The sequence below is a fragment of the Nicotiana sylvestris genome, chromosome 3 (assembly GCF_000393655.2).
Source record: "Nicotiana sylvestris chromosome 3, ASM39365v2, whole genome shotgun sequence".
NCBI lineage: Eukaryota > Viridiplantae > Streptophyta > Magnoliopsida > Solanales > Solanaceae > Nicotiana > Nicotiana sylvestris.
Genome location: NC_091059.1, coordinates 202,875,908 through 202,903,730, shown reverse-complemented (window position 1 = coordinate 202,903,730; position 27,823 = coordinate 202,875,908). Strand labels below are relative to the sequence as shown.

General features: G+C 36.4%; 2 protein-coding genes across 6 annotated transcripts; both read right to left on the bottom strand.

Moving 5' to 3' along the window:
- Positions 1-51: 51 nt before the first annotated feature.
- On the bottom strand, positions 52-9,076 carry LOC104231098 (uncharacterized). Of its 5 annotated transcripts, none has more exons than XR_712035.2 (5): positions 8,753-9,070; positions 6,940-8,639; positions 6,600-6,792; positions 1,039-1,391; positions 52-964 (listed from the first exon to the last, which is right to left on the bottom strand). XR_712035.2 is itself a non-coding variant. In XM_070171382.1 (4 exons), exons 2-4 carry the CDS (start codon positions 8,535-8,537, stop codon positions 1,179-1,181), a joined length of 2,001 nt encoding a protein of 666 aa, XP_070027483.1. In that variant the 5' UTR covers positions 8,538-8,639; positions 8,753-9,076; the 3' UTR covers positions 52-1,178. The 5 variants fall into 5 exon arrangements, 3 of the variants coding, with proteins under 3 accessions (XP_070027483.1, XP_009782343.1, XP_070027482.1); XR_712036.2 differs by having other exon boundaries at positions 52-595; XM_070171382.1 differs by having other exon boundaries at positions 52-1,388; positions 8,753-9,076.
- Positions 9,077-11,567: 2,491 nt separating this feature from the next.
- LOC104231091 (uncharacterized) lies at positions 11,568-26,985 on the bottom strand. The gene is made up of 14 exons (XM_009784031.2): positions 26,593-26,985; positions 20,542-20,632; positions 20,325-20,409; positions 20,088-20,172; positions 19,453-19,522; positions 17,829-17,898; positions 16,580-16,625; positions 16,248-16,494; positions 15,952-16,157; positions 15,686-15,760; positions 13,645-13,714; positions 12,895-12,975; positions 11,986-12,065; positions 11,568-11,903 (listed from the first exon to the last, which is right to left on the bottom strand). The coding sequence occupies exons 1-14, from the start codon at positions 26,706-26,708 to the stop codon at positions 11,825-11,827; spliced, it is 1,401 nt and encodes a 466-aa protein (XP_009782333.1). The 5' UTR covers positions 26,709-26,985; the 3' UTR covers positions 11,568-11,824.
- Between the last annotated feature and the right edge of the window lie 838 nt (positions 26,986-27,823).

Genomic DNA, 27,823 nt, shown 5'->3' with positions numbered 1-27,823 from the left:
TGTCTCCTTGATATTTATGACAAGTCACAAGGACCGCAATACTAGCAACTGTTACTTGCAATCACATGACATTTCAAATTTCATACTTACATATCATCCACCAATTATCTTTATGGGATAAGGTTTAAACAAATTTTGGTCTTATTTAACCGCCATAAACCTTGGACTTTTTTGGATCCTATACAGTATACCCTTATCATCCGGCCCTTCTCCGGACCCCATACATAGCGGGAGCTTAGTGCACTGGGCTGTCCTTTTACAAGGTTCACAGTGACCCGTGCTTTCATATCTAGCATGCCATATTATGAATCAACAGGATAACTGTGACTGCCAATCTCTAACTGAGCACAACCTTTGAGAATTCTTCGTCAATAGAAAAATCTGAAACAATAACTTCCAGAAAAAGAATACAGTAATAGTAGCAAATTGCAGATTTGGAACTGCAAAAGAATGCAAGGATGCTTGAGCTTTTACAGGAGAATCAACTGAGCTGCAATGAAAGATTTAAAGGATACCAAATGATAGCAAAAGGCGCGGGGGGAGGGGGGAGGAGGTGGACTCCCTTCGAGGTTTTTATATACAGAATCTTCTTCCCCTGTCAACGAAATGCAAACATTAGCATTACACTTATAACATGACTGGTCTAATCATGCACTATATGAACTGATGTCCTTGAGAGTTGAGGGGAAACAAAAACTAAAGAGGGTACACTCATTAAGAAAGATTTAAATTGAAATGTGGAGACAAAGCTGGACTTTTACAGCGAAAGGGCTCATAATTTGTTTCTGTAATATCAAGAAATTGCTTTCCCTTTCAGTAATGAGTTAAAAAACAGATTTGTCTTCATCCTGAAACATCTTATAACAATCATTCCCTGGAAACATTCGAATGCCAACTTAGAAGAAGAATATAATCTCTGTTCATCGCACAGCTTCAACAGACCAGGGTTCTTTACCAAATTTATCTGGAGGAAAGATATAAAATCTTGCAATCAAAATATGAACGCAAAATGGAAATCTGAGGCAAGACTTAACTGACCTTACAGCAGAATCATTGAGAAGTCCAGCTCCTGAAAGAAATTACAGTGGAGAAGAGGACATGACTGATTCTCCATCTTCTAGCAGCATCAATAAACTCTCAACTCAGCTGTCTGATTTTATCCGTCTCATAAGCACGTGTCATCTGGTTGAATTAGAGGGAACTTCGCCATCTTGTACAGCTCTATCAGGGAATCCTGTACTTTCATGATTTCCTTGTACAAGTGCTGCCCTCTCAGGGTTCATTAACATAAGCTGCTGCACGTCCTTTGGAAGGACGTTAAACACTGCCTGAAGATCCCCCCTTAGTTTGGAGCAAGTGGCATCAGAACCTGCATCAGTAGTGCTCGACTGCTGCAGCAGGACATTGCCATCAAGAAAGATATATTGTCATGATATTGCTGATTAACAGAAGAGAGTGGAAATAGCTAGCCCTATGAAGGTAAAAGATGTCGAGCAGAAGACTAGATCACCTCAAGTTGAAAAACAGTAAAAAGATCCCATGCTGAAAATTTATATAATACCAGTCAAGTCCTATTCTTTCATATTATTCTGTTGCATTTTTTAAATTAGTAATTCTGTAACATCGCTAAACCAAACATGTAAAATCAAAGCCAATAAACAGTGTAGTTTGCAGTTCAATTGCAAAAATTAAACTGGAAAAAGCCATCTTCAGCGAATATGAATCCAAATATAACGGGGTAATATGTGAGTATGAACAATGGATGATGGTCACTTTCACTTCATTTAAGAAGCGCGACTATAAATCCAAAAATAATGGATAATATGTGAGTATTTTCCAAAATTCTAGACATGACATGACTATAACTGGCAATACTATCTCAGCTCAACAAAATTGGTATTTGTCGAGGCTATGCACAAAAATATGGTAAATGTGAATCTATCGTCAGCTAAAGAAAAAATGAAGGCGACAAGGAAATACAGCATTGATGTACAGCTAGAGGCTACAATTTTGTGTGCAAACAAGTTTAAGATCTATCAGTATATCCGCAGCTAACCTAAGATTTACCTTTCACTTCTTTATTTCCTTTTCCTTTTCCTTTCCTTTGTCAACTGACTCAGCTTATAAGGCTTAAATGACAAAAGACTAAATGGAAGTTCGTTTAATTGCTTAGCTTCTATAAATGCATGATTACTTCTTCAGTAACTAAAATAAAGTAGAACAGACTTGTTATAGAGCCAAAATAACCCCAGAGTACAGGTAAAAATAAGCTGCACACAGGTAAGACTTTTCTTGTTAAAGCGCGAAATGCACGGAAGAGCAAATAATTAGATATGTTTTCACCCTCTATCCCCTCTTACATATCTGTCAGGCTTGAGTTCTTTACAAGATCAAACAACTAAGTCCCTCCAAGTCCTATAAATATCTTTTTAAATTTGTCAGTGCACAATCAAGCTGATCATGATGCATTCTTTTATGCTAACTTTGGTTCCAGGAAGGGGAGGAGGAGGGTGAAGGAGAGAAATGAAATGGTTTAGTTCCCCGAAGAAAACGATTGATGACTTATTTCTGGTTGTTGGTGTGGTTGCAAGGAAGTGAAATGTGATATGCTTCTTCCTTTCCATCGCATTTTGGAGGAGTTGAAAAGGCAAAAATGAAAAGGTCTCCAACCCCTTCACATTTAGTTCCCCTCCCCATTTACGCTCTTACCAAATAAAGGGAAACAACCTATACGACTCCACCTCCTCCAACCCTCCTATTTTCGTCTGAAGCAAAAATGGGGTTGCCTACCATGATAACTTGTTCACTGGAGTAATATGGCCTTCCCAGTTTGAGTGCTTGAGAATTTGTTGCTTAGACTAATCAATCCTTTTTTTATGAAGTAAGAGAATTTCATTATAAGGTATCAAGAAGATGCATAGCAAAAATATACAACATAAGAGTGTCTGCTCATGTAAAGAAATTTACTGAATAACTAAGGAGCAGACACAATCCAAAACGACTTCAGTACTAGTTACAGGGGTCTGATTGAACCAACTAAAAAGGCTGATTATACAATTAGCTTTAAGAATGTGAATAGGAGTTGAAATTTCATCAAAGCAACTACGATTCCTCTCATTCCAAATGCACCAAAAAATAGAAGCAGGCACCATTTGCAATTTTTTTTATGGTCTTCCCAACTCTCCATGAATACCAGCTCTCATAAGCATCCTTAATAGTGTAAGGCATGACCCAGGCAAGTCCAAAGACCGATAAAAACATACTTCAAATGTCAGCTGCTACTGTACAGTGAAGAAACAGATGTCTCACACTCTCAGATTCCCCTTGACACATATAACATCTATTCACAGTAGGAATGCTTCTTCTGCTAAGGTTGTCTTGAGTAAGGCAGGCCTCGTACAAAGTTGTCCAGGTAAAACCAATTACTTTTATAGGGAATTTGGTCTTCCATAGAAGTTTCCATGGCCATTTATCAATCAATTCCTTTTTGGAGCATAGATTGTCATATCCACTCTTGACAGTGTAGCTTCTATCTTTCTCCCCATTCTAGCTTCAATCTTAGGTTGCTTAGATTAATCAACCTAATGCACTCTTTCATCTATCTAGTAGAATAGTAGAAGATGGAAAAGATGCTAAAACTTCCTCAAAGGAAATTACTAAAAGATATGCAGAGTAAATTCAAATGAAATTAATAACATAACTATTATGAAAAAGACATAAAGAAAATTGAATATATATTTTCTTTTTTTATCAGTCAGCAGGAAAGACCTACCATTTATCTTAGCAATTGTTATAAATGCACATAGCTAATGGGTTATAACTCCTCATGGTGTAGCAAAATAATCGCTACAATCATTATTAAGGAGCTCCTCTTATTCCACAAGCAATCAATGTACTTGTGATGCATTAGGTGTTTGCACAGCTTTTATTTTCAGGAGACAGTCAATCATCGCAATGGGTAATCAACTGCTTCGTTCAAACTTTCATCTAGATTAGATAACTGAATTATTCAGGAAAGGGCTGTGAAAATTTAATTGAAAGCTCAGAAATCAAATTTCTTAGTTTGACTTGTTTTTGAGTAACCAAAGTATAAAGTTTGCTCATGTTTGCTGTGTGAAAAGACTAATTTCACTTTAGAAGAACTGAAATCGTAACTCCGGAGCTGTTGCGAAATTTGACTCACGTGTTGAAAAAAATCAATTATTTTTACACATTCCCAGTTAAATTGAGGAAGATCAAGGTTTAAAACAAACTTGTAATAAAATGTATGAAACCTATTCAGGTAGAAGTGAAAACGCACACCACTATGAGGGTGTTTGGATTGGCTTTTAAGCTGGTCAAATAGGCTTTCAAGCTCTTTTTAGCTTTTTTCAGTGTTTGGCAATGCAATAAAGTGCTTAAAATAAGTTTAAAACTGCTTAAAACAAGCCAAAAACAATAAGCTGGGCAACCCCAACTTATTGCTTTTTGGCTTAAAAGCTATTTATGCTGAAAAGCCACCTTTTTTTAGCCAATCCAAACGGGCTCTATATCTTACAACATCAGATCCCTTATAAGACCAATTCCAGACCCATCCAAGATATTGATCTACGTTAACCAAGATTAAGTATCTGTTTTTTTTTTCAAATGAACATAAGATGTATATTGTCCTATGTTAACCAAGCATAAAAAGTTATCTAATCTGCACTACTCTATCATCTACAAAAACAAGTACCAAATGTGAACATTTGGTGTAAATGCCTCACACATCATGCCCCAGACCTCTGATTCAGCCCAGGAATATACAGGTTATAACTTACTAAACTAACTACATACATGACAAGAAGTATTGTACAATGGCAGCAAGCGAATCTCCAACATATTCACTCTGATATCCTGACTAGTTGCTTTCTATGTGCAGTAAGTCACAGGACTAAAGTCATGTTTGAACATATTCTTCATTGACACTCAAATGGTATAGTAGGTTAAGAAACGACAAATCCAGACACCGGTATTTAAAGCTGAGTTTTTTCTCCTACTAGTTCAGCATTATGGAATTTTTTATCCACATGTTGCTCTTTGTCATTTACTTTGATGGTGTTTCATCTACATAACCAAATACAGGCAATCTCAACTATGGCCATCATGGATGAACCGCCCTCCGACAACTAAAAACTCTCACAGATGCATATGATTATCTTAACATGAATAAACTCTAAAAGCCACTGAATTTACTCAAACAGAAACTGCTGCTTCAGCCTAATATTATTCAGCAAAAGAATAAGTCAGAAAACAATGGTAGCAAAGCCTTTGGTCTCAGCTAGGTGTCTCATCAACTGCTAGACTGTTCATTCGCAGAATTTTCAAACCCAGAGAAAGTACCAGTCTAAGGAATTTGATATCTATTATATTAAACTCAGTCGGATGCTTCGGGGGATGAATTTGACTGAGCAGTGAGACCAAAAGCATATACTAGCCCCTAATTGCTAGTGGGTACAGAAGATGTCAGGAAACTGATCTAACAAGAGCTTGCCACAGTAAGTTTGCCCATTTTCATGAAAAATGAAAACTAAGGAATAAATTAAACAACACATCAAATTGATAAAAATATATTCACTTAAATGATTAACACAAATAACTGTTGGTATTGTAAACATAATGGATGGCTTTCTGTACTTGCCAATATAGAACAAGGGGAGAAATATGCAAACACAGAAAAACTCCAGATAGTCCAATATTTTCATTGTTTTATTTAGTTCTTTTTTGGAAAATTCAACATAAATTTCCTTTTGAGGTGTCATCACATGCTTGTTCCAATTGGAACATATAAAGTTTGTCACTCATTTTTACATTATTCCTTTATGGAACTCTCCAGCCCAGGGGTGGGAAGGTGATTGCTTGTCCTTAATCAGCTCATTAACCAATATGAATCATTAAAGCTTCTAAACAGGCACACAAAAAATAGATAAATAGATAAAAATAAAAGGAAACAGACAAGCATCATGGAAGTAAAATGATGTGCCTTAACTGCAATGAGAAATTCAGAAAGTAATGTGATAATATATATGCGTGTGTATACACACACACACACACACACACACACACACACACACACACATATATATAGGAAGATTTATGTGTTAGCACCTGAGTTTAGCATCCGCGGTATATGACTATATGTAGTAATAAACAATTTGTCTCTCTATAGAAACAAGATATGTCAGTCTCTTTTTTCTTTTTTTGGGAGGGGGTGATAAGCACATATTTTAGTCACTTAGAAAAGAATGATCAAATATCATCTGACAATCACACTTCTAACTCATAACCAAATTTCTTAGTTTCATTCTCTAATTCAGTATAAGACGACAACGACGACAACAACAACAACAAAAAACCTAGTGTAATCCCACAAGTGGGGTTTGGGGAAGATAGTGTATACGCAGACCTTACCCCTACCTTGTTAAGGCAGAGGCTGTTTCCAATAGACCCTTCTGATAATTCAGTATAAGCATTTCAATATTTCTGTATGCATCCCTTATAGGTGAAAAACTACTCAATAGCCAGAATACCCTCGAGAGAAGAAAATGGAATTGTCAATATAAGTTTAGGAAAGTACATGCCTGCATTTCTCCAAGAAGATGCCTCTCAATTGCATTGAACGTATCAACTATCTCCAACTCAGACATTCTAGATATCAGCTGTTGTATGTCAGCCCTCATTTTAGCTTGCCTCCACAGCCTACACTGTTCTTGTTCAGCAACAGCACGCTTTCGTTGAAACCAAGGCAAAAAATTGTTCCCTTTCAGAAACCGCCTGTATGGGTACAAGTAATCATTTCATTTTGAGGCAAGCGACAATCCGTTAATCTCGTGTATAACAGTTTGCTAGTAAACGTTGAAGAGAAAAACCCTAAGTGGTTAAAAGAAGAGTATTCAAGAAGAAAAACTGACCATTTTTTACCTGTAAAGGTCCAGCCAGTTGGATTTCATCCTCTTCAACAGAAACTTCCCAGGACCCCTTGCGGATAAGCTAGCGAGGAAGTCCTCAGCATTAAATGTTGGTAGAGGAGGAGGATCAACATATGGAGAAGATCCTTCAGAGGGTGTTGTTGGTCTATAATATGGGCCAAATGGGGCCAAGAAGTTGGTTGTCAGCTCTAAGAAGTGCCGACGAAGTATGTCATTATTAACAACTGACATTGATTCCTCTACCCTGGGTGATAAACCTGCATCAATTAGCCTATTCAAGATTGAAGTGTCTGGCTTTGTAATTGGAGCGTAACTGCTCCAAATGGCTTCCTTGTGCTCAGTCATCAGGCAGAGTGGACCATCTCTCCTCAATTTCATAGCATTCAAAAAATTTGAAGGCGCAAACCTCCTCAAGGAAAGATTAGGAAGACTAAGTCCTTCAGGTCCAGCCGGAATTCTGCCAGTTGAAGCTCTAGCAGTAAATGGAAGTCGAGTTGCGTTCACGGTAGGATTTCCAACTGATAAAACATGCGGAATACTTCGAAGGGCTTTCAAGAAAAAGAGGTTTGTCACACCCAAAATCATTGGAGGAAATGCTGCACCTTCTTGAAGAGAGTTTAAATGAGCAAAATCGGGATCATGAATAGTAAAGTAAGGCCTGAAATCAATGCTACAAAGAAGCGGAGCAACCAAACTAACCAAACCAGCAACAGCTTCACAACACTGAGGTGGCGTTGGCGCTATGATAAGAATGGGTTCTCCAATAAGTAACAATTCCCATAACTTCCAAAGCTGCATTAAAAGTCCCCTAAACGTCCCAAAAAGATCTGCGTCATGGAAAAGACCTTGTGGAACTGATTGATTGGAAGGAAGAAACGGGGCTATTGGAGAAGCCAACTCTTCAAAAAGTACTCCACAATCCAAAGGCATACAATGGGCAGGTGGTAAGTTCACTTTAAGAGTAGCATTCCCAATTGGAAGCTCCATTAACTGACCAGGTACAGGAGCAGACCACATTGATACATAGGCAGCAATAAAATTAAGGGCTTTCTTTCCAATGTCAAAGTACAAAGGGCCCATGATCTGCAACAAAGGTCTAAAAACACTCGAAAATGGGTTGTGAGAAAGAATCACCACGGATTTTTGCTCACCACCCCGTTTAAGCCTTTCATCGTGTCTCTGTCTGTTAAACACAAAACCATACAAATATCTAGAATTCGTCCCCGTTTGAATTCTATTCCGTTGTTTTAACACCTTATCAGTAGCTGTCACTCGAGTATTATCTACTTCAACTATCTCGGATGAAGGCAGAGGATTCCCCTGCCTCCGGACACGAAAGAAAAAAATACAATCATGGATGCTTGATCGATTATGACTCTGAGAAACAGAATCCGGAAATGAGCTAAATGCAACTTCAAGCTCCTCATTATGCGTTAGACAGCCCGAGGGGTAACATTCTTCAATGAGCTGACCTTGTTCTAGATCAAACCTAATAATACAGAACCCAACTACCCACTGCTGTAAAGCTTTTTCATCTATCTTTAAATTATCAGCTTCTGATTTCACCGAAAATGATGGTGATCTGCTCATTTCCGGCTACTTAAAAAACTACAACATATTCATACTAATAAAATTTGGCTTCCCATTTCTCATTCCAGAAAAATATACAGAAACTTGTATAACCTATTCAACCTGTAGAATTAAAGCATTAACTCATTAAGCATCATGTAGGAAATTAAAGAAAGCTCAATTAGATAATGAAGCAAAAACCAAATAAATAAAACTAGGTTACATGTATTTGGCACCTGAATTCAACAAAGATATATCTGCCTCGAACGCTGTAGATGGATCGGAAAATAAAAGCTTGAGTGATTATAAAAAAACAAGTGGGTCTCGATTGAATTATTAAAAAAAACAATTGAGTTTGGATCCAATGTGCTTGTTATTTATTAACAAAGGGGGCAACAAAAGAAGAAAAAAACAAGTGGGTCTATCCAAGAATTTGAATGTGAGGGAACAGAGAGGCTTAACAGACGTCTATCGGCAGAAATAATCCATAATTAGTAGATTTTGGAATTGGGTTATATATATATATATATAGGATAGGATAGGATAGAGGTCTCTTTCAAATCCAAATCTGTTTTGTGAAGATCTTTTGGATTCGTCTTGAACCACAGTAATTATGAAACTAAAATAAATTTGTTTTTACCAGACTGGGGGGCTGCTTTTGGCCGTTTTGGGAGACAATGCATATAATATAAACTAAAAATGAATTACTACTAAATGAAAAGTTTAAAAAATTTGTCGAGATTAAAATTGTAAAACCCTAGTTGTTGAAAACTATGTTTTGATGATTTTCTCACTTTTGCTTTTGCCAAAAAATAATATTACTCCCAACATTTAATTTAAATGAAATTCTTGTTTTCAATTTTTGGACTCTGACGAAATGTTTGGCACAATTATTTTTTGATAATTTTATTTTTTTACACAATTTACAACTTTAAGGAATTCTGCAACTTTCTCTGTTAATACCTTGTTTCACTAACACTAATTGTTTATCCGTAAAACAATACAGTTGAATTTGCAACGTGGTTTATGGACAAGCGAATCGATTTGATCCAAAAAGTGATAAAGAAATAAGATTACAACTAAGATTTAACGACTGAAATTAAAGAAAATAACAAGCCGGGTTCCGAAATTAACCTTTTCGATAGCAGAGGCGAAAATAATAATAAAGCAATGATGAAGTTGTTGAATTGAGAACTAAATAATAAAGTATGAGAGCAAAATAATAAAGTATAGCTTTTGCAGAATGTCTCGTCTCCCATCAATGGCGGTTAACCGCACTATTTATAATTATACCTAGGAAATAAGATCCTAAGATCAAACTCCTCTTTAAATGAGAATAAAAGTGTCATTAATGAATATGTAACGGCATGCCTTGAATGCAAATATTTTCCGTAACAGTTGCTCATTTAACGCTAGCAAATATTTCCTCATTGAATGTTGTCTGATGGCAAATCTTTGAACTTCTACCGCCGAGTAAGTTCCCTTCGGAATCCATCCGGTACCGGTCATACACGTCGCATTTGGTATTATTTGTTTCCTGACTTGTCCTTTTGTCCATCTTCGACTCCACGTGTCATCTTACCATTCGACACCTATTATCAACCAATTTTACCCCATACACTAATATCAGATTTCCTATCAATCACTATCACACAAATTGAAATGGGTGGAGTCATACTAAACAACTAACCAAAAGAAACTCACATCTCCTAGTGAAGCTTTTTTTGGGTGAATTGCCACTATTATTTCAGAAGCTGATCCTATAAACCAGAAATAATAAATCCTTTTACAAATTGGAATTAAAGTTTAAGGTGGAATCTTCACCATTTTTAGTTCTTGGTATAATCTACTTGTTTTGCTTTCGGATAAATTATTGCGTATACCTCTTTGATTGGCATAGATAGAATAATACAGAGATTTATTAGAAATTATAATTTGTAAATTTCAAACAAATATTAAGCTCTCCCATTCAGCTTGCATAATTATTTGCCAACTGTAACTTGCATTGCATGTCTACCACGGGGAAAGTACGCAACTAATTTTTCGGCAGGCATTTGGACTGCGCAAAACTGTTTATAACTTACGTATAAAGTTAATAGAGGCGTATCTAAGCTCACATATGAGTTCACGTGAATCCATATTCCTTTCCCTAAATCATGTATAACAATGTTATATTTCTTTAAAATTACTTAAATATATACGCGTGAACCCATATTCAAAGACTATTATGGTGCAATTATTATTGGGTGCACTTCTACAAATGAAATTGGTAGTTTAGATCTCTTGTTTTCAGCATGCAATACAGATATATATATATATATATATGTGTGTGTGTGTGTGTGTGTGTGTGTGTGTGTGAAAATTACTAAAATTTCAAAAAAATAATAATTTTAAACATATAATTGTAAGTGTAATGGATCATGGTAAGAGACTAAAGTTAAATCAATTAAATATAAATTATAAACCTGCATCTTCACAATATTACACCCATCCTCTTGAAATCCTGGATCGGCCTCTAACAAAATATACCTTTATAGATTATTTTTTTCTGTAACAAAGAAATTTCCAGACTATCAGTTCTGCACGATACAATACTCGACACTCGACAGGTAGGGAGCTTGCACAAATACAAAACTCGATGGATAATGAACTTACACCTCTACCTTTTTTTCAGTTAAAAACTTGACTACTTTTACTTTTCTTTCAGTTAAAAACCTGACTTGTTATGGAGTTCTAACCACTTATGCGAGTCTGATCCACACATCATGCATTACACTCTTTATCTTTTTCTTATACTATTGTAGCAATAATTAGGGCAGCTTGCTTATTGCATTTGTACAACTGATTTAGTCATGTTTGGCAAATATTTGTTACTTAAGGAGACAACTGCCTATTGGGCACTGGCCTATCATTTTTCATGAATGGAATGTGAAAAATATCACTTTTCACATTTTCAGAGTCGATCATTGTTTGAGTTCTCACCTGAAAATGATTGCTGTATGGCTAAAAACATATGGACAATAAAGTATTTAGCTAAATTTAGAAAGGAAAAAGAAAAACTGAGAAAAGGCATATATTGTAATATTTACAGCTTCCTTCATTAAAAAGGACATACATTTACAGAAGATCACAGCATGAGAATAACAACTGCAATCCAACTATGCCCTACCTAATGTTGTTAGTTCAGTCAAAGCAAAACGAACTGCCCAAAATTCATTAGAGAAACTATTAACTACCTTGTCATGTATCATATCTGACATTTTGTAAGGACTTCCAACTCAAGAAGGCAGTAACTTGATTTGATGGATTTATACATCATATACAGGCAAGCGCTCCTCAATAAAGACACGGCAGATAGGGCATCTCTTACATTTTTCACAGCAGGTACTGCACCACATCAGAAAAGAATGAACAGTTATATTATTGGCGAGTAACCAGTATGCTTGCCCACAAAGATAGAGCATAATACCTGCAAAGGACGCGATGCCTGCAAGGGAGTAGCACCGTACTAATCTCTCCTTCAAAACAAACCCTACATAAAACTTTTTCCTGCAGAGCATAAAAAATCAATTGGAAGTTAATGTGATCAACTATATAAGAAGAAGATCTCACATTAATGAGTGTAACATTTTGCACACAAGAAAAATGAGATTGTTCAAATCGCACAACAAACTCCACCCACATCGTCTCAAACAGCTACCATTATCCCATATCTCAAGCTAAGACCAATTAACTAAACCATAGTATTACATTTATCTAAGTATTCATTTAGATCACCAGACATGAAATGTAAATGTTACCAGAACTCCTGGGAGCGAAATGTGAAGATAATCAGAGAATGTCAATGATGTACAACCTAAGGATCACCAATTAGCGGATTGGCCGTAGGTGTTGTTGTGGTCCTAGGTACAACTTAAGATATTCCCATTAGCAAGTACTATCTCATGCCAAGAGGCAGAAAAAAGCTATAGTTAAATTACAGTCACTTCAGTCATTAGTAACTTCAGTTAGTGTAACTGTCAAATGTTTTAGTTTCCCCTCGGAAGGCAGTGACAGTAACAATGATGATAATAATCAAATGTCCAAGGCGAAAACAATAAGATTTCTAGTAGTCCAAAGTTAGGTTAGGGATTTAAAAATAAGAAACAATATTAAAAGAAAGATTCAGACAAATGTTACTTCATAGTCCGCCGGAGGTCAAAATTATTTAACCAAAGCTGAAAGATAACACAGCCAATAATGTACAACAACAACAAATAACTAGAAAGTACAAGTATAGCCCATGAAACATAATCATGCAATATACTGAAAATGGATGAAAGATCTTATCTCCTGCACCACAGAGTTGTGAAGGCCTAAGCGAAATTAAGAAGCTTACATTCTGAAGTCTTTCATATTCCTGCTGGCTCAATTTAGTGATTTCTGCTTGCTCACCCAGAGCTGCTTGAAGTCTCCAAACCTATGACAAAGCCCAACAGAAGACAAAAAGTTAAGGAAATACAGAATAAGCAGAACAGAGAGCAACTGATCAATCAATAAAATGGTATGAACACAATTCCAAATTTTTGTGGGAATACAACAAAAAAAAACCCAGTGAAATCCCACAAGTGGGGTCTGGGGAGAGTAAAGTGTACGCTGACCTTACCCCTACCTTATATGATTGCAGGTATTTAGCAAGAGTTATTATTACAAGAGTAATTGTTTTATCAATGAAAAGCAACTGATCATCCAAAAAAGGGTATGAATATAATATCAAAATATGGTCGGCACATACCCTCCCTCCCCCCCCCCCCTCCAAAAAAAAGATGTATTTCACGGAAAATGCGTTGGATGAACAAAAAGCAACTGTTTATCCAATAGAACGTATGAACATCATATAAAAAATTTGTAGGAAAGTACGATCAAGTGACAATTATGAACTTATGAGGGAATTTCTGGGAGATATCAGTACAAGGATATACTGTGTGTATATAGTTTTTTATCAAGAATTTTTATTTGCTATATAGGTATACATCGCAGAGATTATTAGATTTCAGGAAATTGTCCTATAATATCATACACAACTTGGTTTTAAAATATGAATCCCGAAAAGTTCATAAGTAGAGAGAGAAATGTACGTTAAACTTACCTCCTCAGCAAGATCCTTCTTGGGCATTTTCTTGACTATTTCAGGTGGATAACCACAAAAAGTATTATACCTACAAAACAATAAGTAGTTACTATAACGAACTAAAGTCTCTCTTTTTTTCTTTTGATCAAGATAATAAAATAAAGTCTCGATAGCAGACTTCATTTCAGCCACATTTATGATTCACGAATCTAGTAATTGCTCGTGCAAAGAAAAGCAAAAGGCACTAGTGCTACCATAAGCTTTAACATCACTTAACTATAAGGACTGAACGAACTCCAATTCTAGGAGTAGGAGTGTTCAAAAAAGATTAAAAAACATACTGAACAAAAAAGTAATTTACAACAACGTAATAAACCGACGTGTTCTTTGATTTGGTCAATGTGGTGTTAAATCTGAGAAACAGACAATCTGGTATGGCTTTGCTATTTACAGAAAATGTTGAAATGAAACCAAACCGACAATATTTCTCTCTATTTGTTTTTTGTAGATGAGATTATCAACCCAAAATATGGTTGGCTTCTCAAGTTGAAGAAGTTTATTTCAGCTCTTGTTTAGACATATTCATTGCAAGTGAATTAGGGATTTAAATTATTCAATTAAATAGTTACATTATTTTGCTCCTTCACCTATGCAGAACCATCTTAAAGATATGGCCTTCATAAAACATCTTTTACCACTGTCCAGCATTTCTGATAGAAACCTATCAAATACCAATTTTGGAGCTATTTAGCTAATAATGCATGTAGTTGGCTTATTCTCTCTAGGGTAGAAACTATACTAAAACCAAAATGCAAACACCCTTGCTGTAGAGTTTAATTTTGGATTTTATAAGTTTTTTAGGGCCGAGGTAAAGTTAAAGAACCTAACAGAAAAACCAAGCGCAATTTATAAAATAAGAAGTTCAAAATCTACAAATTTCATCTTGGGAATCTTAGATCATGGACAAATTGTGAAGTGTGAGATGATTTCAGTAGCAACATCATGCTTAAAGCGGGAAATGGAAACATGATTATCTTTTGGAAGCCTAGATGGCATGACAAAGATACTCTCACTAATGTCTTCCCAACCATCTTTAGGATATTGAATTCTTTGGCATTTGAGATTCAGAAGAAACCTAAAAGATGGTGGAATTCTTTGGGATTTGAGATTTAGAAGTAATGTAAAGAATTGGAAAATTGAGTTCCAAAACCTCATGAAATTACTTTATGAGCAGAACATCACAGTTTTGGACCATGATCATGCAAATGGAATGAGAAGGGAAGCGAAATTCTTTCAGGGAAGTCCTTCTACCACAGATTAGTAAGAAGGGAGGACAAATGATACAATTCCAGAGCTCCAAGAAAGGTACACTTTTTCACTTGAGAGGTATACTTTTCACTTGACTGGCAGTAAGGGGTACCATTTTTACAGCCAATTATTTGAGGAAAGGAAAAACACATATATTAGCTGACATCACATGCAAAAACTCTCGGAAGAAGAAGACGTAGATCACTTGTTGCATAGCCAAGTTGCTACTCAGTTTGGTGGACAGCGGTAAATTGGTAGGTAAGTGGTCAATGCCAGCTACAGTAAATGACAGGAGGAAGAAAATAGAAAATGCACAGCTTATGATGTAGCCATTTGGCTATTATCTGCACAGTTGGGGGGAAAGGACAGGAGAACCTTGAAGGATTGGGAAGAACAGATGATGGCATGTCTTTTCTTTTAGCAAATTTTGGAGTAGCTATGAGGTTCTTGTCAGCATAGATGATTGGATATTATTTATAGAGAACGTACTTTTGTGTACACTTTCTACTTTTGTTTACCATTTGTACGGAACTTTTTCACGTGAACACTTGTGTATGTATGTATATATGTATGTATATATGTATATATATATATATATATGTATATATATATATATATATATTTTGCCACACTAATTGAGTTATTACTTTATCAAAAAACAAACTCGTCCTTTCACCACGGAAATGAAATGCAATGCAAAGAACTCAGAGGCAGAGGAGAAGCAATAACAAAGAGGGAAAACCATTCTTACCCCGGAAATCCATCATGGAATAGTCGAGCCTGTTCTTCTCGACTTGATTCATCAATGGACCACCAACCAAGTAGCCTGCTTATTGAAAATACCAACACATGTTAGGGACCACTTAACTGAAGCATCAAGAATCACTACTATGTGACAGTTAAGTCTTCTTGTTATCCCATAATTTTCTGATTCTTCCTTCTGCACACCATGTTTTACAGAAAAGAAACCTGTAATGATTTATCTATCTGCATCTTGTTGGTTCTTCATTACTTTACCTGGAACCGTGATGCATAAACGCAAAGCAGTCACGCACTCTTGAAGAGAATACATGATATCGTTCTGCAACAGCTCCACTTCGCAATAAAAGAACAATTTTCTCAACAAATCTTAATGTAGCAAACAAGACCCCAGCTCCTTGCAATAGGAATATGGGTAAGAATAGAAGTGGAAGGGAAATGTGTCTTGCACTTGCAGGTGTTCCCTGAAATTCAGAAGAATAAATTAATGGATACAAATTCCAAGCATATCCTCAAAAAAGTAGCTGAGACACAATTATACCAGAGTAACTTACCTCCAGGCGCATACAGAGGAGGACTTGGAAACATATGATTGGAACTTTCATTAGGTGACCACCAAGGTCTTGCAGCCCACACATTCTATTCTGCGGTTCCTCCTCTGAGGAAACCACTAAACCACTATTCCAGTCAAGATATCTGATAGTAGTAGATGACGAACTAGCTCCATGTGCGAGAGAGCTTCCATGAATCGTTGGATTTGACCACTTCGTACAAACAAGAAAAGCAAAGCACTCAGCAATACTGCCAAAACAGATGTTGAACTTTGTCAGTTTTAGCCGAATCCACTATAAGAAGTAAGACGGCTAAGAGCATCACAAAAAAGTACCCATAATTTATAAACAAGTCCCACCAGCCCAGAGCGCCCACATCACCTGGAACAACAAAGGAATAGTGTAAGAATAGGTATTATTGCTGCAAGGAATACACCCCTACATGTATACATGCATGTTTTGGAAGACAGATCAATTAATCCCCCCCCCCCCAAAAAAAAAGAATAGGTAGTAGTGACGTAAAACACTTGCATACTATAAATAAACCAGTCAAACCTTGGATTACATTTAGAATTGAAATATAAGTCCCCTTAAAGGAACATGAATTCCAGGATTTTCTATTTTCTTTTTTTTTTCAATCTCAATATTTCATCAACCAATGAATAGACATAGAAGTGAATATCCAAAGACCACTTTCGGCCCCATTGTATCACACCTAAAAGCTGTCGCGTAAAAGCACTTGGTCCTAAAACACTAATCACTGGCAATTCGTTGCTCTTCCCTGAAGAAATTTCTGCTTTTCAATATCTAAATACTTGTAGGATAAGTTCTCAATTGTGCAAAAAGAATATGGTGGATTCAAGACCATTAGCGGGCATAATTAAATGGAAGTAATAAACTAAAACGGGCCTCCAGGATATCAAGGTATCGATGAGCAAATGCAACAATGGACCTCAAATATCTACTTATTCAGGCTTCTCTTTAAAGAAGTGTCTCTGATGCCTTTGATAAATCAGCAACAAAACTTAGAGAATTTCTCCTTGTTGCTTTCTGCTGAAAAAAATTAGTGTCCTTTTGTGACTTCACTTCCCAAAAGAACTTGCCTAAATTTGGGAGTCTTTCAGTTTCTTCATTTACTCTTTTTTTCTGATGACATAATTTAGGGTTTAAAGAGAGGAAATGATGAATTGACATAGGCTTAAAGAAAAACTGACAAGCAACCACAAATGAATAGGACTTGTTTTGCGAGCCCCTGCTTCTCCTCTAAACATGACTAAGGGCATCTTGCACTGTCATCCTGTTACTTAAACAAATATAATTCATGTACTCTATGTCAAAATGACTACACAAAAACTCGAGGAATCCAATTGAACATCAATAAACTTCAACTGTCAAAGAATGGATGATCTTTAGGAAAGAGTAACCCCCCCCCCCCCCACCCAAAAAAAAAAAAAAAACAAAAATTAGGTGGCAAAATAAAAAAAATGGAGTGAAGATGCTTTGGGCTGCACCCCTCAAAGCAACAAATATAATAAACAAAATCCACAACTAGAGAGAGAGAGAGAGAGAGGGAGAGGTACATACCACACAACTTCAGAAGGGTGAACACTGTAGCAGCAACAAAGAAAACCATGGAGATCGCCACCCAGAAATGCTAGCAAGCATAAGATCATTATTCAGTTAAAGCCATCTTTTTGCATTCTCCACAGTATTAAGAAAACAAGAAGAAAGTTTAACAGCTATAACCAAACTATTTTCTGATAAATATCCTTTTTTCATTTTAAGATAAGTAATACGAAGTTACTTTTTTTTGTATATAACGTGAAGTTATAAGCAATACCAAGTTACTTGTGTCAACACCATAAAGCTTTGATGACACATCATTAAATCATTCAACCACAGCCAGATTTATTACGAAATGCGATCATCAATAATGGTCCGCCATCTAGGAAGATATGATTTCATTTAACTAGTCATCGAGCAAGCTCTTTGAACAAGTCATTAGATTGAATTGGAGATAGAAAGACACTCAGTCAGTCTCAAAAAGATAGTTCTATCATCTTTTTTGTTAAACCCGAAATGGAGACAGCTTTTTTTAAACTGCAAATAGCAGTTTATATGGTACAAAAAGACGGAGCCTATTATACTCTTTAAAAAATATTTTTTGAGAATACTACTTTTTTATTATATACTTAAAGCACACAGGGTCAAAGAAAAGCCCTATATGTTCCCTGACAAATGCTAAAACAACGCACACGTCATATCTTCTCCATGTAATCATTGGGATAGGTGGAGGAGTTCGAACTATGAAAAGGTAATATCTTCTTCATGTAATAATTGGGATAGAGGAGTCCAGAATACGAAAAAGGTAGACTAGTTGACTAAAAGAAATCATTTAAACTTTGAAATAACATAGAGCAGTATAACTTTATGGTATCCCGGATTACTGGAGGGAAAATATTGCCTCAAAGAAAGAATTTGTATCTTCTGCAACGAACATAAGATGATAGTTCATTCACATTTTGTGGAGGGATTAACAAACTAAAGTAGACAAGTCTTCTAGTCACTTAGAAGTATGGGAAAATATTGTCAGCAATCTTATTTAACTGCTATATGCTAGATGATCATTGGATCATAGTAATAGATCAATATGGTTAGGTATGCTGGTCCTCATTAAATTTAAGATCCCAATATCTATTAGCTTCTTCATTTCTGATCCTTGCAATTTAAGTGATGAAAACTGCATGTTCAAAGTTATGGGCAAAGGCTAACATTTTTAGATGTCTACAAGTAGGGAAAATAACAATGCATTTAGTGGTCAGTTATGCATTTTGTTAGCCTTCTCTAAGATAATGTTTTTGCAAAGAACAGTTTTTATCTCACATGATTTCAATGATACACAAATGTTACTCCTCTCGGTTGTATATTGATACTACTGGGGATAAAAACATAGTTCAGATTACTATGCCTAGGAGTACAGATAGTGTCAGATGATCTCAACTGTATGGTCGACCATGATAATATATCTTACACTTGCAACAACAACAACAAACCCAGTTTGATCCCATAAATGGGGTCCGGGATATCTTACACTTGAACAAATTAAATTGCAATATGAATTCACAAAATCAAGAAATTGAAAATCAGAAAAATAAGAATTCAGCTGCATACTATAACTGTATCTCCAAGGATAAATAAATGAACTTACAGGAAGTGTTTCCCATATTGCCTCGTCATTCATGCTTTCATCATCTCCAGGTAATAACGCCTTACACATTCTGCTCCAAAAGGTAAAAGGTATTTATCCACCAGTCAGACATGGCACATAAGTGAAAGGGTGAAGGTAGCATCCAAATACCATGATTTTTGATAAGCAAGTGTACTACTATTTCCATTCCATTATTGGTTATCATGCTTTTCATTATTTTACACACAATAGGTCATGCACAAAGAATTTAACAGCTCATATTGCAGAAAAGGACTAGAAGGCAAGAAATAGTAAAAGTGACCAATATGTTGAACAAATGACAGATTTCTACTTGGAGGCCCAAGCAATGTTAACACTAACCCTATGAAGAGGCAAATAATTTATTTTTGAAGCCTTTAATGGCATGAATTGCTAATATTCGTTAGAAATGAATAATTTTCTGTTGCAAATGCCATCTTTATTGCACTAAAATGTACCAATGAAAAGCTACACAACAAAGGCTAGGCTCTAAGAGGAAGGGCATTATGGAGATTCTTTTAAGAATCATGGCGGTACAAGAACCACTAGATTGTCTTTTCATTGTAAAGCAACCAAAGAAATAAGTGGAAATCACCAAAAATATGTCAGTACATTACCTGAAGTTGTCAATGAGAATAATTAATTCAAATGCTAACAAGGGAAGAAAGACAATTTTCAAATTCACCGCTGCAGAATGGATGACTGCACAAAAACACAAGAGAAAAAGTAAGGACAATTCTCGCTAACAAATTAATAGGATATATAGGCACACCTTGAGATAGTACAAGAAAACTGAGAAGTAAAAAATCTGTAGGAATCATACTACAAAAGATTGTGGAGTTCGTATTTCTTACCATATATGCTCTCGAGATGTATACAAAGAAGTAGTTCGAATGCTATAAGCAAAGGTATCGCAACAACAGCATGACATGGTGCCCACTATCCACAAGGAGGCAACGGCGACAGAAGAAAGAACACAAAAGCAGAAGATAAATTTGATAAGCACTTTTGCTTGGACAGATTTCCTTTTTCTGATCAAAATTTAAAGAAGATTACTGCATAAAGTCATACATTGCGATCATGGGGAACTGATGGAGCGGGTAGGGAGAATCTTCCTCGGGCAACAACAACATGAAACAGCCATAGAGGGAAGAATACAATCCTGCATATCCAAGTCAAAGTCATAATGAAACATTTCTAAATCTAAACCTGGTAAAGGACTTCTTGTTACTGTTAAAGGAAATTTAAGGGGCACTATACTAGTAGCTCCTTTGTCTATAAAAGGAATCATTCCATCTCTCATAATAAAATTCATTCCAGTGTTATACAAGTGCCCCATTAATCCCTGTTTCCTACTCCCTAGATTGCATAACACAAATTTCAAGAGAAGATGAATGGTGGGGTTACCGCACTCGAGGTGTGGCCTAGTGGTCAGAGAATTATGAGATTTCATGTTAAATAACACTAGGTGAATTCTGTTGGGAATAAGCCCCGTAAAAATAATATTTACGGTATTAGTGATAAATGCGGACCACTAAGTTATGGTTAAATCAGCAAGAATAAAAATGCAGCAAAAATGACACCAAGATTTTACGTGGAAAGTGGAAACCCTTCTGAATAAGGGAGAAAACCACGGCCAAGCGACTGATATCACTATAACAAGGAATTTTACATTGTGTAGTAACAAGTACAAATACTCCTAAGACCACTACACCCTCAAAAGAAAAAACACTCTTTTGCTTTTTCCACCTCACTATAATATCTCTCACACTCTATTTTTCTTCACAAACTATTTTCTTATAGTCTATGGAATACCTTGCTCTCTCTCACTCAGATGTATTGTCTGAGGTTTTTGGTGTGTAAAAATGAGAGCCGAAGCTCTCCTTTTTTAGGTAGAGCCTCGCCTACTACACTTGACATTTTTCTTCTGCAGCCTACCCTTTTTGACAATGCAGAAGAAAAAGTTGCTGCCAACTTTGAAAAAAAACCAACAAAGGAAGAAAAGTCTTCCTTAATTTATGGGATGGACCCCACAGATCTCTCCCTCCAGTCTCATTCACCTGAAGGAGGTAACACCGGAGATTCTAGATTGAGCGCATGCCAACAAGTTCTTTGCAAAGCTCGAACTTGTCTCTTGGTACTACCTTAGTCAACACATCTGCAGGATTTTCACTCGTGTGAATCTTTTTGACTTGAAGTGATTCGTTCTCCACTTACTCAAGAATCCAATGATATCTTACGTCGATGTGTTTTGTTCTCGCATGGTACATGGAGTTTTTGCTCAGGTCTATTGCACTCTTATTGTCGCAATTGACAACATACTCCATCTGTCGCAATCCAAGTTCTTGAAGAAATCTCTTGAGCCATATCATCTCTTTGCCAACTTCAGTAGCCGCAATATACTCTGCTTCAGTTGTAGAAAGTGCGACACAGTTCTGCAACTTCGACTGCCATGATATAGCTCCCCCTGAAAAAGTAAACAAATATCCAGTAGTGGATTTTCTGTTATCAAGGTCACCTGCCATATCAGAATCTGTATAGCCCTTCAGAATTGGATTTGATCCTCCAAAACATAAGTATTCATGTGAGCTTCCTCTAGATACCTGAGTATCCACTTTACAGCTTCTCAATGCTCTTTTCCTGGATTTTCGAGAAATCTGCTAACAACACCGACTGCATGAGCAACATCTGGTCGAGTGCATACCATTGCATACATCAAACTTCCGACAGCAGAGGAGTAAGGAATCTTGGTCATTCTCTCTTTTTCCTCCGTTGTTGTAGGACACATCTTCTTACTCAACTTGAGATGACCAGGAAGAGGTGTGCGAACCAACTTAGCACTTTTCATATTGAAGCGCTCCAGTACACGTTCTATGTACTTCTCCTGTGACAAGTAAAACTTTCTTTCGTTTCTCGAACGAGTAATTCTCATTCCCAAAATCTGCTTAGCATGACCCAAGTCTTTCATTGCAAAAAACTTATTCAACTGTTTTTTCAACTTGTCAATCTTGGAAGCATTCTTGCCCACAATCAACATATCATCCACATATAGCAAGAGGATGATAAAATCATCATAAGAAAATCTTTGTACAAACACACAATGATCTGAAGAAGTCTTTTTGTAGCCTTGCTCCCCCATAACATACTCAAACTTCTTGTAGCACTGTCAGAGAGCTTGCTTCAATCCATATAGACTCTTCTTAAGTTTGCATACAAGATTTTCTTTACCTTTTGCATTAAAGCCCTCAGGTTGTTCCATATAAATCTCCTCTTCTAAGTCACCGTGAAGAAAAGCAGTCTTCACATCCATCTGCTCAATCTCCAAATCAAGACTGGCAGTCAAACCAAGAACTGCCCGAATGGAGTACATTTTCACGACATGAGAAAATATTTCGTCAAAGTCAATACCTTTCCTTTGACCAAATCCCTTGACAACCAATCTAGCTTTGTATCTGGGCTTCAAACTATGTTCTTCAACTTTAACTTTGAACACCCACTTGTTCTTCAAAGCTCTCATGCCCTTAGGCAATTTCACCAACTCAAAAGTATGGTTCTCATGCAGAGATTTCATCTCATCTTGCATGGCTTCAATCCATTGATCCTTGTGCTTATCTTCTATGGCCTCCGCATAACATTCAGGTTCTCCCCATCAGTGAGTAATACATACTCATTGGGTGAATAACAGGAGGAAGGAGTACGAGGTCTAGAAGACTTCCTGAGTGGAATATCTAACTCGTCCACAACTTCGTGAGTAGGAGCATTTACCTCATTAGCATTAGCATTGTTATCACCATCACCATCAATATATTGATCTGGAATATGGTTCTTGGCATCACCATCATCATTGAGCCCACCAACGTCATCCGCATTTGTATGAGGAATTTGATCAAGATTAACTAAACCTTCAGAACTTGGAGATTTTAGCTTCTCCGCTTTGTTAATATCTTCAATGGTTTGATCCTCCACGAAGATAACATCACGGCTTCTCACGACCTTCTTCTCAATTGGATCATATAGCCTATAACCAAACTCATCAAGGCCATAATCAATGAAGATGCACTGCCTTGTCTTGGCAGTTAATTTTGGCCTCTCATCTTTAGGTACATGTACAAAAGCTTTGCAACCAAACACTTTCAAGTGGTCATAGGAAACATCCTTGCCATACCAAACTCTGTTTGGAACATCACTTTGCAAAGCAATAGCATGAGATAGATTAATAACATGTGCGGCGATCAACAAAGCCTCACCCTAAAAGGAATTCGGCAACTTTGCTTCAGAAAGCAAACATCTGACTCCTTCCATCAAGGTCTTGTTCATCCTTTCTGCTAAACCATTAAGCTGAGGAGTCTTAGGAGGAGTCTTCTGGAGTCTAATACCTTGTTGCTTGCAGTATTCGTCAAACGGTCCACAATATTCACCACCGTTATCAGTACAAATACACTTCAGCTTTTTTCCAGTTTCTCTTTCAACTGAAGCCTGAAACTACTTAAAGATACCCAACACTTGGTCTTTAGTCTTCAAGATGTAGACCCAAAGTTCCTTGAGCAGTCATCAATAAAGGTAGCAAAATAAAGTGCACTACCCAAAGTCCTTGTCTTCATTGGACCGCATAAATCTGAATGCACCAACTCAAGCAACTCTGTCTTTCTTGAAGTAGGATGAGACTAGAAAGAAACTCTTTTTGTTTTCCAACCAAGCAGTGCTCACGTTTTTCTAAATTTGTACTTTCAAAATTTGACAACAATTTCTTCTTGGCCAGAACATTTAGTCCTTTCTCGCTAATGTGGCTAAGCCTCTTATGCCATAACGTTGAAGAGCTATTGCTCTCAACGACATTCACCATATCAACACAGGTAGAGGCCGTAGTCCAATATAGACCATGACGTTTTTCCCCACGAGCCACAATCATGGAACCCTTAGTGAGCTTCCACTTTCCAGCACCATTGGTACTGACATATCCCTCATCATCCAAAACACCAACAGAGATCAAGTGCAAACGAACATCAGGTGCATGTTTTACATTGTTTAAAACTAGTTTAGTTCCAATACTAGTTTCCAAACTAATCGTTCCAACACCAGCCACCCTAGATACATCCTCATTACCCATACTCAAAGTTCCAAAGTCACCCTGAGTATAGGATGAGAAAAATTCCTTCCTTGATGTCACATAAGATGCGGCACCACTGTCCACAACCCATCTTGACTTATAATAAGCAATATTAATCAGATCCGCATCAAGGACAGTAACAAGATCTTCTGTAGTGACGGTGGCCACACGATTGCCATCTTTTTTCTGTTCTTCTTTGTTTCTATTCTCCTTTTTCAAAATCCGACAGAACTTCTTTGTGTGCCCTTTCTTCCCGCAATGATAGCATTCAATATCTTTAAGTCTGCTTATGGATTTGCTTCTATTATATTCTCTATTTTGAGAACACCGATTCTTGCTTCTCCCCCTAGAGTCAATCACCAAGACATCTGATGAGGAGGAACCCTGAGATTTTCTTCTCATCTCTTTATTTAAAAGGCTGCTCTTGACAAGGTCCATAGAGATCACACCATCCGGAGCAGAATTTGATAATGAAGTTCTAAGAACTTCCCAAGAATCTGGTAAGGAACCAAGTAGAAACAAGCCTTGAATTTCTTCATCAACTTTAATGCCCATAGCAGATAACTGGTTCATGATCCCTTGAAAATTATTCAGATGATCTGTCATCGCGGAACCATCATGTTATTTTAAACCCAACATCTGCTTTATTAGAAACATCTTGTTGTTTCCAGTTTTCCGAGCATACAGACTTTCAAGGTGCTCCCATAGGGTCCGAGCATGTGTCTCCCCAGAAATATGGTTCAAAACATTATCGTCAACCCACTGTCTAATAAAGACGCAAACCTGCCTGTGTAACAAATTCCATTTTTCATCTGATTTATTATCAGGCTTTATAGTAGCGAAGACAGGTTGATGAAAATTTTTGACATAGAGCAAATCTTCCATTTTGCCCTTCCAAATGGCATAATTTGTGTCACTCAAAGTAACCATTCTACTAGTGTTGGCTTCCATCGTTTATCACAAATACAAATACTATTTATTAAGAGACCAAAGTAATTCTTTTCTGATGTGGAAGTTCAGACTGTGCTGCAACCACAGAGCATACTCAGACAGAACCTTGGCTCTGATACCACTTGTTGGGAAGAAACCCCATAAAAATAATATTTACGGTATTAGTGATAAACGTGGACCGCTAAGTTGTGGTTAAATCAGCAAGAATAAAAATGCAACAAAAATGACACCAAAATTTTACGTGGAAACCCTTCTGAATAAGAGAAAAAACCACGGCCAAGAAGAGCGACTGATATCATTATAGCAAGGAATTTTACAATGTGTAGTAACGAGTACAAATACTCCTAAGATCACTACACCCTCAAAAGAAAAAACACTCTTTTGCTTTTTCCACCTTACTATAATATCTCTCACACTCTATTTTTCTTTACAGACTATTTTCTTATAGTCTATGAAATACATTGATCTCTCTCACTCAAATTTATTGTCTGAGGTTTTTTGTGTGTAGAAATGAGAGCCGAAGCTCTCCTTTTATAGGCAGAGCCTCGCCTACTGACATTTTTCTTCTGCAACCTACCCTTTTTGACAATGCAGAAGAAAAAGTTGCTGCCAACTTTGAAAAAAAAACAACAAAGGAAGAAAAGTCTTCCTTAATTTATAGGATGGACCCCACAAATTCTTCCCATTTGCCTAAGCCTTGGTGGCAGCGTTGCCCGATAACTGTGCTGGTAAGAGGCAGCACATAGGTTTGTGCAAGCCCCGGCACCGGCACTACCATATTTAAAGAGAAAAAAATAACAGATATGCAAAGAGAAGGTTGTTCCCTCGACCACTCATATACACCCAATTAAGCTTATTTTTATATATAATAATTGTATTTCCTAGTTTTTTCTCCATAGACAAACCCAGGAACAAATAAGTTTTCATAGGAAGTTAAAGAAACACACAGTTTAAACAAGCCATATAAGCATCCACGAAAATACAGGCATGAGAATCAATTACTATAATGAATTCATCTAGAATTCGTATATTAAATTAAAATTGGGAAAAGAAAAAAAACTGACCACCAGGAGTAATCGACGACGTGATCGAGCTTGAGAACCAGCAAAACAGTGAAACACAAAAGCAAGGTGTGAGCTGACAGTGCCTGAAAAGATTTCCCAACTCTTCTCCAGCTCATTGTTTTCCGTTCACACACAGTACTACTAGTCGCAGATATATTTATTTAGCAATCAATATATACGAAATAAATAGTACTCCACAATTGTGCAATTTTGTGAAGAAATAATATTTCGAGTGTATTCCAAGAAAAGATCTTTAGGGTTTAGACGAATTGAAAGGGGGTTGGGGTTGGGGTTGGGGGTGGCAGAGGAAAGTAGCAGTTGCGGGAAAGGAAAGCGAAAGGGGAAGTTTCATATCAACTCAACACAACAAACGGACGCCATTAAAATAACGTTGATATTGTCGAATAATGATGTTTCATTATATTTAGAAGTCCATACAAGACAAAATCTTATCCTACTAACTATTTGAGTCAAATCAATCAATAAATTTTTTCCCTTTATTAATCATTCAATCAATTTTGTTTTGATGTTATGACTAAATATTTACCCGTACTTACTATTTGCATGGATTCAGATAATCTCAATTTTAATAATTAAAGTTAACGTGAGAATAATTACGATTAAGTAATAAATATGTATACGAAAAAGTGACTTTGGGTATAATTTGAGAGTTTGATTCGCCATAGTTAAATTAAAGTCAATGTTCAGCTATAATCTACCTCATGTTAGTTTTCTAAAATTAAATTTTTATTTTAAAATCTCAAAATTCTCAAGTGTCTATGCTTACAAGGGAAGTATTTGTTATAAAAATATCTGAATCAGATTATCTTATATAGACTTGGGCACACATTGATTACTATATTGAGGTATATGATTATCCACTTCCGTTTTTCATAGTGCTGGTATTTACTAGTTATTGCTTTTATTTTTTTATCTATTTTATGTTTTTTATGATATTATTTCTATAGTTTTTGTTGATGACACTGATATATTATTTCTTTTTCTTTTTTTGAGTCGAGAATCTTTTCGAATCAGCAAAAGTAAGATATACGTACACATTATCCTCCACGAGCCCCACTAATAAAATTTTACTTGATCGTTATTGTAGATATCCACTTGTGAAATAAAAGGGTCATATCTCCTTTGCTTTTCATTCTCACGCACAATATCACTCTAGCTGACATTATTAATTCTCGCGTAATAGTATCGCTGTAGGCATGTAGTACTTATT